A 14,144-nucleotide genomic window follows, 5' to 3' on the forward strand; every position below is an offset into this window, starting at 1 on the left:
TAGTAACCATCAAATACGTCTGCCAGCAACTCTGTAAATCTTTGTTGTTGCTGTTCGGGTGCCAATGGTGAAGACTGGTGGGGAGTCATTTTGAACAGACTTAAAGTTAGTATGTTTTCCGTGTGGCTTATGCATTATGTGGATTGCTTTACGTGTAGGCTGTTCACTGTTGATTATCTGTGTATGGCATTTTGACAAATAATGAAAGTAACGTAAGTCCATATGCCACAAAATGTAACACTGAAAGCAATGAGTATTACCAGCTTTTTGGCAGGTTGGAGTAGTGGTACTTTACCAAAGTTACTTCCTCTCCTCTTTTTTAAATGATTTGAATAAGTAAACATTTCCTGTGTGTCGCCTGGCTTGCTTCGAAAGACAGAAAACCAGGATCTTATCATTGCACAGCCTGTGCAACTTGGTCTCAAAGCACTGTGTCTGTGAGGGTGGAGGGCACTGAATGCACAACACATACAACGTGTACACTGTAGCTTTTATTGGACAGTACAGATCACTGTGCATTTATAAGGCAGGACATCAAGGCGGTTAAACTAGGAATTTCAAGACCAGAGTTCAAGTGAGAGTTATGCGTCATGAGGCAAGCATTTTTGAAAAGGGAGCGAGGTTGGAATCATTCCTTCAAGGGCAGATGACAAATGCACAAAGGCTGGGGCCCCAGGTAGGGAGTGAGCTACAAAGAGCTACTGGCCGCCCTGTGTGCTCACGAGACAGCCCAGCTCCCGCCAGGGCCCGGCAATAACAAGAGCGATGGGCGCGGAGGCCCGGCGGGAGTACCAGCAGCTCTGTGTCCTGGCGCTGGGTTTAAAGTGGACGGTAGTGCAAAGAGCATTTCTCTACTGGTGTCAGGGGAGAAGATTGGTTTTTTAGGAAGTACTTGAGTCATGAAAGCCCTAGTTTGGAATTAAAGAAAATTACATAGATTTGGAAGTTGTCCGGAAGCACGTGAATCATTTCACTGCACCCAGCTTTTTCAGCAGTTTCTTGCCTTTGGAAAGCAGCCCCTTTTTCTTTCTCGAGGACATTTCCCTGCCTCTCCCAGGACTACCAGTACCCATAGATGACGTAGGTGGCCCAGAATGGAGATGGGCTGTGGGAGATGGTACTCTCCTTGCTGTACCTGAACCCTCAGGAGGAACCTAGTAGGCACATTGGTACAGGTCACTGAGTGCGCGAGCGCCGGCAGCACCCCTCCGCTCGCCGCGCAGCATCAGTGACGCCACACGGCCCCGCTTCCCACCAGGCAAGGTGAGCGTGGTTCGTTTCTTCTCTGAAGGGTTGAAGTATCCCGTGAGAGGCACACGGCCCTCCCACGGCATAGCTCAGAGAGGGGGTCTGAGGGCCCCCAGACAGGGCCAGCAGTGTGGGGTTTTCGGTTTCTTTGCGTTCGGGGGAGGGAGTGGCCATTGCTCTGGCAACACAGAGCTGGGTAATCACTGACTTTGTAACTTAAGACCAGAAGCAGGAAGAAGGAGTCATTTTGAATTAGGTTGAGAGTAAGACTGGCTGAGTACCCGTCAGTAATCTTAAAAGCAAAAGTTCTTAGGGGGAATTTCGAATTTGAAAACTGCTTGGGCATGTGAGATCCTGACGTTGAGTACATTCCTGGGTTAGTATACTAGAGAAATACTGGAGATGGCGCACCGGTTGAAAGAAAAATAAATAAAAAAAATAAAATGAACCTTAATTTCAATCAAAGAAAGCTTAAAGGCCCTTATTGTACGCTCTCATTATTTCCAAGGTATTAAAGGTGCGTTTTTGTCGATACAGAGCACATGGTAGGGTTTCCGTGCACTCGAGTGCTTCCCGGTGCCTCACAGGAGCGGAACTGTATTCTAACGCGGGCATGACGACATGGGCTCACCCGCGTTTACGGTCGCATGCATGCCTGCGATTACATAACACCACCTTTCCTCTTGCTCCCTTACCCCACCAGAGCAAAGCTCTTTCTAATACGAGGACTCGTTATTCATCAGGCAGACAGGAGCCCAGGGGCTTCAAGCTTCCTTGGATTTAAAATCAGGGTCTAATTCTAATGGAGAACACCTACTAAATCATCCCAAAGTACACCTGAAGATACCATCTATTCCATCTAATGCAATCATTTGAGCTGCATGTTTCATTAAACTTGGTATTGCATTGGTATACCAACAAAGCAGTCTTCCAGCCAAACGCCTGCGTGTTCAGGACACTTGCTTGTGCTTTGAGGAGACGCATCAGCTCTCCCGTAAGGTAGAGGGACGGTCACTTAAGAAAAAGCTGCCTGCCATTCCAGGCAGCATGGGGAGCGTTCAGAGGCAACTCTAGATCACCTCGTGTTCACTACTCATCCGCTCGATCTTGAGTTGCGGGGTTTTTTTTTAGGTAAAATTTCCAGAGGAAACATTTTATTAGGTTGTGCTTTTCCCAAGAGTGGCTAACAATGCAATATGCAGCTTGAATTATGACTAGACATTGGAACACTGTGTAAACAAACAATTAGCCTGTTAAGAAATATGTTCCCAATGTTGGCCTCTTCCAAATATTCTTAACGTAAATCGTAGGAAATGATTATCAAAGCTGATTTATTTCTCTACAAATTCAGTTGCTTTACAACTGAGACCAATAACACTTTAGGTCCAGTGAGCTTTTGAGACATATTTCTTCTTTTTTTTAGCCCCCCAGTGAAGCCTTAAGTCTACCGCATTGGTCCACTGCAGGTAGCTTAGGTTGCTATGTTTACAGGTATCTTCAGTTGCTCACTTACGTGAAGGCTACATTGCCTGATTAAGGGGTGAAATGCACACTCTTCTTCTGTTTCCAAGCAGATGAGCAAAGAAATAAAATATATATAAAAATATAATATATAAAAACTCGCAGTGATGAAATAAAATAAAAATGAGACACCAAACAAACGTAATCGGACAGTTACATGTGGCCGAGAAGTTCTTTGGCCTTTGCTGAGAAGATCTGCTAAAACCCTGACAGGGCGGACAGCCATTGCTGCCCACCGAGTCTAAGGACTATCGCCATCCCCGTTTCACTCTTAAACTGGACTGTGCGTCTGTGACGTAGGATGGCAAGTTCCTTTGTGAGCAAAGCAGACTGATTAGATTGAAAGGGGCATTTTGGTGAAACAAGTAAACTTGATTTGGAATTAGGAATTTTCAGGCACAACCCCCATGGGAGGGCAGAGGAAAAATTCAGGGTATATGCTTTTCGACCTAAGACATAAAAAGCAATGCAAAGACTGCAGTAGACCGTCTGTGGCGGAGTGGGACAGGGGTTAAAAGTGCTGAACACACGTGCTTACCCTTTTCGTCTTCGAGCGCGTCGGCGTGTCCTGCGGGTAGTGGGGCGGCGCGTCAGAAAGATAGACTTCTACGTCATCGGGTACTTCTTCTAGGAAGTTGGAGGGTACGAGGCCTTTCTGCCCATTAAGCTCCCCCTAAAAACACAGGGATGAGAAGAACAATTGACTGTTTTTCCAGAAACCTGCTTCTTGCTTTAGGTAAAGGAATACAGCTCAGAGCAGCGAGTTTCTTCTGGCTCAGAAGTGGCAGACACACCGGGACGCCAGTGCTTCCGGACTCCCCTGACCACAAGAGTGAGCTCGGCCACGTGCTCGAAGCGCAGGGTCCCGGCGCCTGCCCTGAGGTCTCGAGCTGGCCTGTCTGGAGCGGAGCTGAGGACCTGTTTCGGCCAAGGGGCCTGGGTGGTTCTCAGGGTCAGGCACGCTTAGGAACAGTCCTGGGGAGCACCTCACTTAGAGGTTCTCAGCCCTGACCAACCTCTGAGTCCCAAGGGAGCTTGCACAAATAGCGTTGCCTGGGTGCACTGAGAGAGGGGAGTGGGGGGCGGCTGTCACATGCGGGGGCAGGACTGAGGGGGCCGACCGGTTCCACCTGGTATCTTTCATCCTGTGCGTCGCTCCAGCCTCGCTGTAAGAATGCACCCAAGAGGGGAAGGTGAAGGCGTTGGCACCTCCTCAAGGTGACTGCTTCAGGTTGGTATATATCCTTCCGGACCTTTCTACGCAGTCACGTGTCCATGCATGGAACACAGTTCCAACTGCCCACTGGACGTCAGTCCCGAGCAGCTCACAGCCCACCACATCAACCCCCCCAGTGCCACCTTGCCCCACAGAACCCAAAACCAAGCTCAAAACTGGCCCCAGACAACCTGGGAGTGTGTTTCTCTGTCTAGTAGGTGTAGGAGACGGTGGCAACTTGAAAGAGACAGCCTACAGCATCAAAATGAAAAACTGTGCATCCAGGAACGTGATGAACAGAGTGAATGGGAGAAAATGCTTGCAAGTCATATATCTAGTAAGGGGTTATAAAGGATATATAAAGAACTTCTACAACTTAACAAAATAAACAACCCAATTAAAAAGTGGGCGAAGGACTTGAACAGATAATTTCCCAAAAAAAAAAAAGAAGACAGATGGCTAAGTAGCACATACAAGATGCTCAGTCAGCATCACTACTCATTAGGGAAACGTAAATCAAAACCTCAAGACACCACCTCACATCCATTAGGATGGCTACTATAAACATATTTTAATGTTGGTGTAGATACGGAAGAATTGGAACCCTCGTGCACTGTTGGTGGGACTGTGAAACGGTACAGCCACTATGGAGGAAACAGTACGGTGGTTCTGCAAAAAATTAAAAATAGAATTACCATACGATATGATCCAACAATTCCACCTCTGGGTGTTTACCCAAAAGAACTGAAAGCAGAATTTTGAAGAGAGAATTGTGTACCTATATTCATAGCAGCATTCCTCACAATAGCCAAAGGATGGAAGCAACCTAGCTGTGCATCAGCGGGTGAATGGATAAACAAAATGTGGTACAGTGGAGGGTTATTCAGCCTTAAGAAAGGAAGGATATTCTGACCTATGCTACAACAGAGACGAACCTTGAGGACATTATGCTAAGTGAAGGGTCATAAGCAGACGTATACTGCGTGATTCCACTTACATTGGTCCGGAGAGCAGTCAGAGTCTAGAGACAGAAAGGAGAAGGGTGGGCGCCAGCAGGAGGGGACAGTGGGGACTTGGTGTTTGATGGGGACAGAGTTAATCTTGCAAGATGGAAAGAGTTCTGGAGATGGATGGTGGTGACGGTTGCACGACAGTGTGAGTGTACTTAACGCTGTTGAACTGTACACTTAGAAGTGATTAAGATGGTAAATTATGTGTATTTTCTCACAATTAAAATTAATTCTTTTAAAAGAGGCAGGTCCAGGTACCCCCCACGTCTTCCTGTGCGATAATCCCTCCTGAGCCCGACAGCCACGTGCCCAGTCGCCCGCCAGCTCCTTCTGCCTAGACCCTGAAGATCCCACCCTCCTGTTTACCTGTGGCCGCTTCAACCCTTCTTCCTCAGGCTCCACCGTTAGCTTGTCTTTCTCCGTTGGTGTTACTTAGGCACTCTTTCTAGGACAGCTTTGCTTTTTGCTGTACATGTCTCCCTGGTGATTTCTTCCACACCAGCGCTTGCAGACAACATGTATATATGCAAAGGCGCTGGAACGTCTGTCCAGTCCAGACCTCTCAGTAGGTCCACCAGCCAGATTTTCCCTCCAGCACCAGAGGTAAGCACCAGACGGAGTAGCTGGCTCGTGGTGGGGGCTACATTCTATGAAAAGGCACAGCTTTACACACACATCCCCATCAGCACCGTGTTCACATCTCAAGAGGCACCTGTGTGAACCACGACCGACAGGGGCCTGCGTGTTCAGGCTCCCGGGCTGAGCCCTGCCCTGGGCTCCCCGATCCAGCGGTGGAGGGAACTGCCTGTGCTCTTCATTGTTTCCTCTCTCCTCTTGAGCCTCCCAGCACAGTTCTGCTAAATCACACGTCAAAAGTGCACACGACACGACTTCACTGTTGGCGTCCACCGCCACGTACCCCGGCACAGGACGTGGTCGCTAGAATCACGCTCCTGCGTGAGTCCCCCTCCACGTTGGAGAGGCTCTGTAGCCCCAAGCTCAATAGTTTCTAAGCCGTGTTTTCCTCGCTACCGTGTCCTCATTTCTGTGTTCCCAAGGGCACCCATCGGCTGCGGCAGAATCTGCAGACCCTCCTGGAAGATGTCACAGCTACAGATCTGAGCCCTGCGCGGCCTCGAGCCTATCTCTGTCAGCCTCCCCCGTCACCGTCTCAGTGCAGGCCCTTGCCCGTCACCTGGGCCGTTCCATCGCTCGTCGCCTGGCCTCTTGGGACTCGCACCTCCCTTAAACGGTCCACTTGCGAAGCCCTTGACCATAATAACATCTCCGCCACTTGCAGACCCTTCACAGTCTGATCTCTGCTCCTCCTCAAGCCTCATTTCTACCGCTTTTGTGTGTGAGGCCGGATACGAACCGTGTGAAGACCTCACAGTTTGAACAGAATTGGAATCCGCTGGGCTGGGCTGAGCGGCAGAAAACGTTACAGTCTACCCGGCCCCTTTGTCCCCATGCCCGGTCAGCACAAGGCCCCATCACACTTGCACACTTCTCCTCCTTTGCTTCCTTTAATACTTTAGAATGCTACTGTACGGCCTGCTTCCCTCTGACCTATCGAAGTATATGATTTAAGAGTTTGGGTGTTGAAACACTGGGCACTGCAAGCATCTATCTGGCTAACACAGCGTGAGGGTTAAAGCATTGTGGGGTGCTGGGAGTCTCAAATGACTGGAGACAAGGCAGGGACTTCACTGGGGATGCCGTGAGTTGTGGAGGGGAAGGCCCAGGTAGACAGCAGAGGCCCCTCTGTCTACACTCTGTTCATTATGGGATGTGGTGGAACCGAGGAGAGACTAGGAAGACATGACAGGACGAGGTCCCATGAAATAGCTGCAAGTTAGCTCTCTCGAGAGCTTTTAAGATTGCACATGATGTGAGACAACGCAAGTGTGGCGAAATTTAAGATGTTTGGTATTAAGTTAGGTATCCGCAGTTCTTGTTTACCAAATAAAAAATAATAACTGCACTGGGCAGTCTACTCAGCAAATTTGACCAACAAAATAATACTAAAGCCATCTGGTGGAAAGAACTAAAACGTGTACATATCAATTTAGATCTGATTCCTACTATCATATAAAATTTAGGTAGGCTGTTCAAGAAAATAAAGTAGATAAAACAATGTAGGAATGGGAACATGCAGATCGTATTAGAAAAATATGTTTAAATTACCAGAAAATACTATGTCCAGTTTTGTCTATATGTTTGAAAATCTAAATGAAAGGCATGGCTTTCTAAATATATATAAAGTATTAAAAATTGACTCAATAAGAAGATAATTATTTAAGCAAGTGAAAACTTTTGTACAACTGCATCCTAAAACGACACTGGACCTATAAGATTTTTAGGTAGGTTGTAATAACCTTCATGTAATTGTAGGACCTTAACTATGTCATTTAATCTGTTCGGAGCATGAAAAATACTGGAAGCTTACCAGTTCATTCATAATTCTAGCATAATCCTGATACCAAAAGCCACAAAAAAGATACTCCAATAAATATAAATCAATATAATTTCTGGAATATAAATATAACTTCTGAATAAAATGTTAGCAAATCAAACCCAGTGCTTTAAAAATAATTGTAAAAAAAAAAGTTGTACACCATGGTCAGTAATTTACTGACCAAAAAAAAATAAGTTCAGCAAATGAAAAACAGGATGCTTAACATGATAAAGACCACCTATCTTTATCGATAATCTAGCCTAACACACAACAGTGTAAAGATTAGTGATATTCCTACTAAAATACAGACTGTCAGGGATCCCCCGTCCCTGTCATTCAGAATTGTTTTCAATGATGCAATAATAAGACAATAAAAAGAGATGACTGATAGATACTGAAGAAAAGACAAAATGTCATGATTTGGGGAACCCGAGAGAACCAACTGATGACAATGGATATAAATGCATTCAGAAAAAAGATTTGCAGGGGATCATAAACACACATGCACATAAACAGGCACACAGTGCATACATATGCATGCACGTAAACACACGCACACATACACACACATGTGCACACACATAGGCACGATATATACAATGCATGCACATGCATACGCACACACACGTGCACATAGGCACACGATATACACACATACATGCACATGCACACGCACACACACGTGCACATAGGCACATGATATATACACATACATGCACACGCACACACACGTGCACATAGGCACACGATATATACACATACACGCACATGCATACGCACACACACGTGCATGTACATAGGCACGTGATATATACACACATGCACATGCATACGCACACACGCGCACATAGGCACACGATATATACACATACACGCACATGCATACGCACACACACGTGCACATACATAGGCACACGATATATACACATACACGCACATAAACAGGCACACAGTACACACACATGCACACACATGCATACTCGTGCACATACATAAACACGCATGCACATAAATGGGCACACAGTACGTGCACATAAACATGCACACACATATGCGTGCACACGCAATATACACGCGCACATACAATTCATGTACACATGTACAGATACATGTATACATATGCACACACGTGTACGTTGCACACACACTCATACATACACACATACACACACACACATTTCCAACATATTTTCTAAATAACCAGTAAAATATATACCAGAAAAAAATCATAACAGCAAGAACATAAGAATGAACTTTGAAAGATATATAAAAGGATGTGCAAGAAGAAATTCATGAACCTTCTGACAGATGAAAGGGAAAACTTAAAAAATGTCAGACACACCATGTGTCCAAATCAGAAGACAATATTATGTCAAGTTCCCCCCAGTTTAACCTAAAAGCTAAATGCACCTCTGAACAAAATACTATGGGTTTGTCGTAGGCAGGCTCTTTACAAAAACGGTTCCTCCCAAATATGAAAATGAATTATAAAAATACAATAATTGACATAGTGTCAAGTAGCACTGAAGTCCAGAAACACTCTAGGTAGGAATGCAGTTCATAGGAGAAAGATGGGCTCTTTAACCAGCGGAGAAAGGACGGATTATTTAATAAGTGGTGTGGGGACATTAGTTTCTCCAATTAGAAATCAAAAATAAAGTTAAACACTTGAGATTTACATGTGAAAATGAAGCTATAAAAGTGAAGAACCAAAGCAAGATAACTTCTATCAGTCGCCTTGAAGGACTTTTTAAGCATGACTCCCAGGGGCAGACGAAACTGACTACGGACGCGTTTAAGAACTCCTGCTTCATAAAGGAAAACAAAGCAACAAAACCACACACACACACGAGGAAAAGCTACAAAGCGGACCGTGACCTAGAAAAGAACGATCTGCAACATACGGGACAAAGTATCGAGACAGGCTGGGACCTGGGACCTGGGACCCTTTGCTGCAGGGCTTGTACCTGGACAGATGTCATCTCCTCAAGCAACAAAATACAAAGAAACTATAAGGGACTAAGAATAACCGCATGCATGCACAGTTGGGGCAAATTATGGACAACAAGGTACAAAAAGACCAAAAAAAAAAACCCCAACTGCCCCTTCTGAAGATCCGGGAGCAAAAACAGGGTGTCAGGAGCAAAAGCAGGGCACCGCGCATGCCCCCGGCACTCAGCACCACCAAAGGGGTGGGCAGACCTCCTAAGCCACGCCTCCAGCCCCACCCCTGGACACACCCCCATCCTCACCCCATAGAAGGAACCAGCTGGCCCCCCGCCCTCGGGGAGTGAGCGAGCAAGGGAAGCTGTTACTGGTTCCCGCTCCCCCCGCTGCAGCAGGGGCCCCAGTAAAGCCTTGCCTGAACTTCTTGTCTGGCCTCTGATCAATATCTATTGATTAAGGGGGCCGAGAACCCTGGTCGGTAACGGTATGAACAGTCTCACTAAAAACTATACTCTTAAAACTCAGAAACTGCGCAGAGAGAGCTTTCAAAGGCCACGTGTGCCTGAGTTTGTAAAATCCCTTTGACCCCAAGAGAAACCTGCCATAGAGTTTCTCAGCTACTTTGATTATTTTAGAAAAAGAAAAGAAAAAGGAGGAAGGTTGGACTCTGATGCAAGATGGTGACCCCACTCCCAAGGCAGGGGACAGCGGTGGGTGTCTGCCAGGCAGGAGCCGCCAAGATGACCACCTTCTCTTCCTCGGGGATTAGCGGGAGACCAGCTCCTCCACGGGAAGGGGAATGAGAAGGAAGGAGGCTGGCGCCGGCGCAGAGCCAGCACTGCCCCCCAGAGGCTGGGTCCACAGGGCTGCGCGCAGGAGGTCAGCGAGGAGGCTTTTAGTTAATTAATTATGCTTCTTTGTATTTCTTCCTTTTCCTATTTGAAAATGTATTTATGACCTACGCAGTAAGTAATCCAGAACATTAAACTGTTTGGTAAAGGTCTGGATGGAGGAAATTTTAAGTGTAAACACGTGAATACCCTTCCTTTGCTGACAGCTTGTATACGTCGAAAATACCCCTGTTAGAAAAGAAGGAACCGTGAAGATTACACGACTGCCGTCCTATAGTATGTCCTCAGGAAGGGAGACAAGCAAATTAGCCAACCCGTCAGCAAGCCATACAGAGTTCATACACGATTTCAGGGGAAACAACAGACAAGCAAAATTATATATATATACTTGACGCTTCAAAACTTACATAATAAAATCCATCTTCATCAATTTCACCGAAAACAGTAATAATATCTCCAGTGCAAAATGTAAGTTCAGCCTGTAGAGATAGAACATAAAGTTAAAAGTGTTCTCCTGGAGACAGGAGTTGCTTTTTAAAAAAAAAAAAAAAAAAAAGTTCTTCATGATTTCTGGTATGATTTCTCTTTTTCTCTTATTATTTTGGTATGAACCTATTCTTTCAGTCAAATAAGGAGGAAAGGTACAAATCTGATGAATGCCTCTGTCCCTAGCCTCTTAGAAAGTAAGGATATGTCATGATGACTCCAGCCTACAAGAAAAGGGCTGCCGGGCTCTGATTCTCGGCCAGAATTCAAGGTCGTCCCCATGTTCTGCTGGCGGCACGTCTTTAGAACCAAATAGTCAACTTACAAAACCCGGAGCCTCAAGGAGATGTTCTCTGCAGTGTAGGGACCACTGCACAAACAGCCTTTCACTGAGTGTAAAAAGAAAATCAGTAATTAAATGTCTATTTATTAAGTGTCTACTCTATGCCAGGCTCCAGGCTAGAGGTGGGTGCACAGAATCCAGCAGAGGATACCAGAAAAAATTGCATTTTTATCTCTCGACGCGGAAAGAGGGACTAAAGTTCACACGTAAGAGCCATCAGGCATCGTACGCGCATCAAGCCTGTAGAGATGTGAATACACCTGAGCTCTGAATCGGAGCCACGAGCTGCTCGCCCGTCAGGCGGAACAGAAATACCGAGGACCAGGGATCGGTACACATCTCGCCATCTAAGAAAGCGGCCCCACGGACTGGAAACCTAATCGTTCATTTCTGAAGGCAAATCCTTTTCAGTTTTCACAAGGTTCCTAGGACCCCAAAACTCCATGCACGGAGAACACCCATCCTTTCTTCTCTATCTTCCTTGAGTGTGTGTGTGGCGGCCATGAGGGTCAGTGGCCACATGCAGGGGGCTTTGCTTTCTCTCTCCAGGACGACCCATCACCACCAGGTGTGGGTCACAGGGCTTGCCCGGCGCTGGTCCAGGGAAACCCTATGTCAGTGGCTGCCATGTCCTGAGCGTGTCACCAGGCTCACGACCTCTCTCCTGCCTGCCTGGGTCCCTATTTACTGGTCGGGTAGGCCTGCCCTCGGACGGGTCCAGAGAAGGCAGGGAGGGAGCAGTGCTGTCAGCAGAGGTGTGGGGCGCTCGGCCGGTACCTCGACATCGATGTTGGGCGAGCTCTCCCTCGGGTCGTAGTCGTACAGGGCAACCATCCTCCGCGTCGCCACCGAGGGCTGCCTGATGCTCCTTCTGTTTCTCTCTGTTCCCGTCACAGGAGAAGAAGAAAGACACCATGAAGTGATTTCAGAGCCGGGTCACAGATGGCCAGTGTGGCCGAGGCGACCACTGGGCACTAGTGCCAGCAAAACCAGGGCAGCTCCCACCCCTTTCTCCAGCACATCCGTGAACAAGGGACACTTAGACTGATCCTCTGCAACAGCCGATCTAAACCGTTCGGGCCGGCACCGGGTGGGTGCAGCACGGGCAGGACCACCGGGCCGGCTGGAGATTGGCACCTCGCTCGCAGGAAGCCCCGCAAACGCCGGGTCAAAACTGCTGCCCGTGTAGCTGCCGTGAAGCCACAGAATCAAGTCATTCTCGCTCAGACCAGAGGCACGGCCACCGGCCTGGCATCAAGAGAAGCAAGAGACCATAGAAAGCGGCACCCTCTCTACCCATCGCAAGGGTCCCTCCCACCGCTTTCCCCTCCAGCGCCCTGCCACTGTGCTTTCAACAGCTGCCCCCGAAACGATGCCGCCTGTGGGGAAGGCTCTGGGGAGGCCCCCTCCCCTTGCCTGGCTGTGATCTGCCATAGACGGAGCCCCAGGGCACTATCCCAGCACACACGGCAGCACAAGCCGGGAGGGAAGAGGAAACCCTGTGCAGAGCAGAGGTGAAAACTCTGAAAACAGCCGTTTATAAGGGTCCGTGGAGAACCGTGGGATCTGGCCTAGACTGTCGAACTCCCTGGCAAACCCGCTGTTGTCTGGAGTTCTAAATGATATTTCTCCTGGAGAAAGCCGGCATTGAAGCATTTCTTCTAAACACAGCTGCTTTTCACCTACAATGAATTTTTGGAATTCAAAACACAGAAATGAAAACTCTCAAAGGCAGGTGTTTTGAAAGCAACTAACGTTAGTTACGTGGCTTTGCAGTGGTTTGTGGCAGGTATAGGGCCTGCAGTGGGTGTGCAAAATTCAACCCTCAGCTCCTGGTCAAGAATCACTGCTTTCGGGGCTTCCCTGGTGGCGCAGTGGTTGAGAATCTGCCTGCCGATGCAGGGGACATGGGTTCGCGCCCTGGTCCGGGAAGGTCCCACATGCCGCGGAGCAACTGGGCCCGTGCACCACAACTACTGAACCTGCGCGTCCGGAGCCTGTGCTCCGCAACAAGAGAGGCCGCGATAGTGAGAGGCCCGCGCACTGCGATGAAGAGTGGCCCCCGCTTGCCACAACTAGAGAAAGCCCTCGCACAGAAACGAAGACCCAACACAGCCCAAAATAAATAAATAAATTAAAAAAAAAAAAACACAGAAGAATCACTGCTTTCATTTAAAATAAGCAAGCACACCTTTGCAGGACCTGCAGGACATATGTTTCCTTGAAGCAAAGTATAGTGGTAACCAGAGGTTAAGTACAGTGCTGCTAAATATTGCTGATTTCACGGGGGATGTTTTCTGCAGGGATGAATTTCTGAAGGGGGCAATAACAATATGCACGTTCTCTACTGAGGCGTAGTTTACATACAATACGATTCACTCGTTCTAGTGCCCACTTCAGCAAGTTTTGATAAGCTCACGCGGTCTTATAACCACCACAGCCGTCAAGATACTGAAGCTCCGTCACCCCCCAAAATTCCTTTATGCCCCCTGTTGTCACCTCCAGCCTGGGTAACCACTGGTCTGTTTTCTGTCCCAACAGTTTTGCCTTTTTCAGAATATTGTTTAAATGTCATCACACAGATACAGCTTTTGGAGACTGGCTCTTTCCTTTGGACAATGCATCTGAGATCCATTCATGTCACTGCATGGATCAATAGTTTGTTCTACTTTTAGCGGTGAGTAGTATCCCGTTGTACGGATGCACCATAGTTATTTTATCCATTTACCAGCTGGAAGACATTTGAGTTGTTTCCCCTTATCAGTGATTATTAGTCAAACCACCATAAATACTCACGTACAGCCTTTTGTGTGAACGTGTTTTCATGCCTCTTGGGTAAGTATACAGGAGTGGATAGGATTGGATTTTAAGTGTAGGTTTAACTTTAGAGGAACCCATACCTGTTTTGCAAAGTGGTTGTAGCATCTTACACTCCAGGGAAACCGAGCAGAACTCTACAGGGCCTTCCTGGGGACAGACCCCACCCCCTGCCACATGGTGTCCCCTGCCTCTTGTTTGTAGAAAAAGCTATAGCCTCCTAGGCCTTCCCCAAGTTCCAAAGAGC

The 14,144-nt window shown here is 47.4% G+C and overlaps 1 protein-coding gene across 7 annotated transcripts in view; it reads right to left on the reverse strand.

Annotated features, from left to right (window-relative positions):
* Positions 1-881: 881 nt before the first annotated feature.
* Positions 882-14,144, reverse strand: part of RIMBP2 (RIMS binding protein 2) — a gene marked incomplete at both ends in the record, with an annotated part of 100,945 nt that continues 87,682 nt past the window's right edge. For 3 of the 7 annotated variants that reach the window (XM_082853000.1, XM_082852997.1, XM_082852994.1), the window contains 4 exons: positions 2,782-2,808; positions 3,308-3,442; positions 10,659-10,730; positions 11,858-11,961. In XM_082853000.1, coding sequence (XP_082709126.1) covers positions 2,782-2,808; positions 3,308-3,442; positions 10,659-10,730; positions 11,858-11,961 — 338 coding nt within the window. Of the gene's footprint in view, positions 909-965; positions 1,155-2,781; positions 2,809-3,307; positions 3,443-10,658; positions 10,731-11,857; positions 11,962-14,144 lie in introns of those variants that run through there. The other 4 variants (XM_082852995.1, XM_082852996.1, XM_082852998.1 and 1 more) reach the window with 3 other exon arrangements.

This window comes from Leucopleurus acutus (genome assembly GCF_964270905.1).
Source record: "Leucopleurus acutus genome assembly, chromosome: 13".
In the NCBI taxonomy this organism is placed as follows: domain Eukaryota; kingdom Metazoa; phylum Chordata; class Mammalia; order Artiodactyla; family Delphinidae; genus Leucopleurus; species Leucopleurus acutus.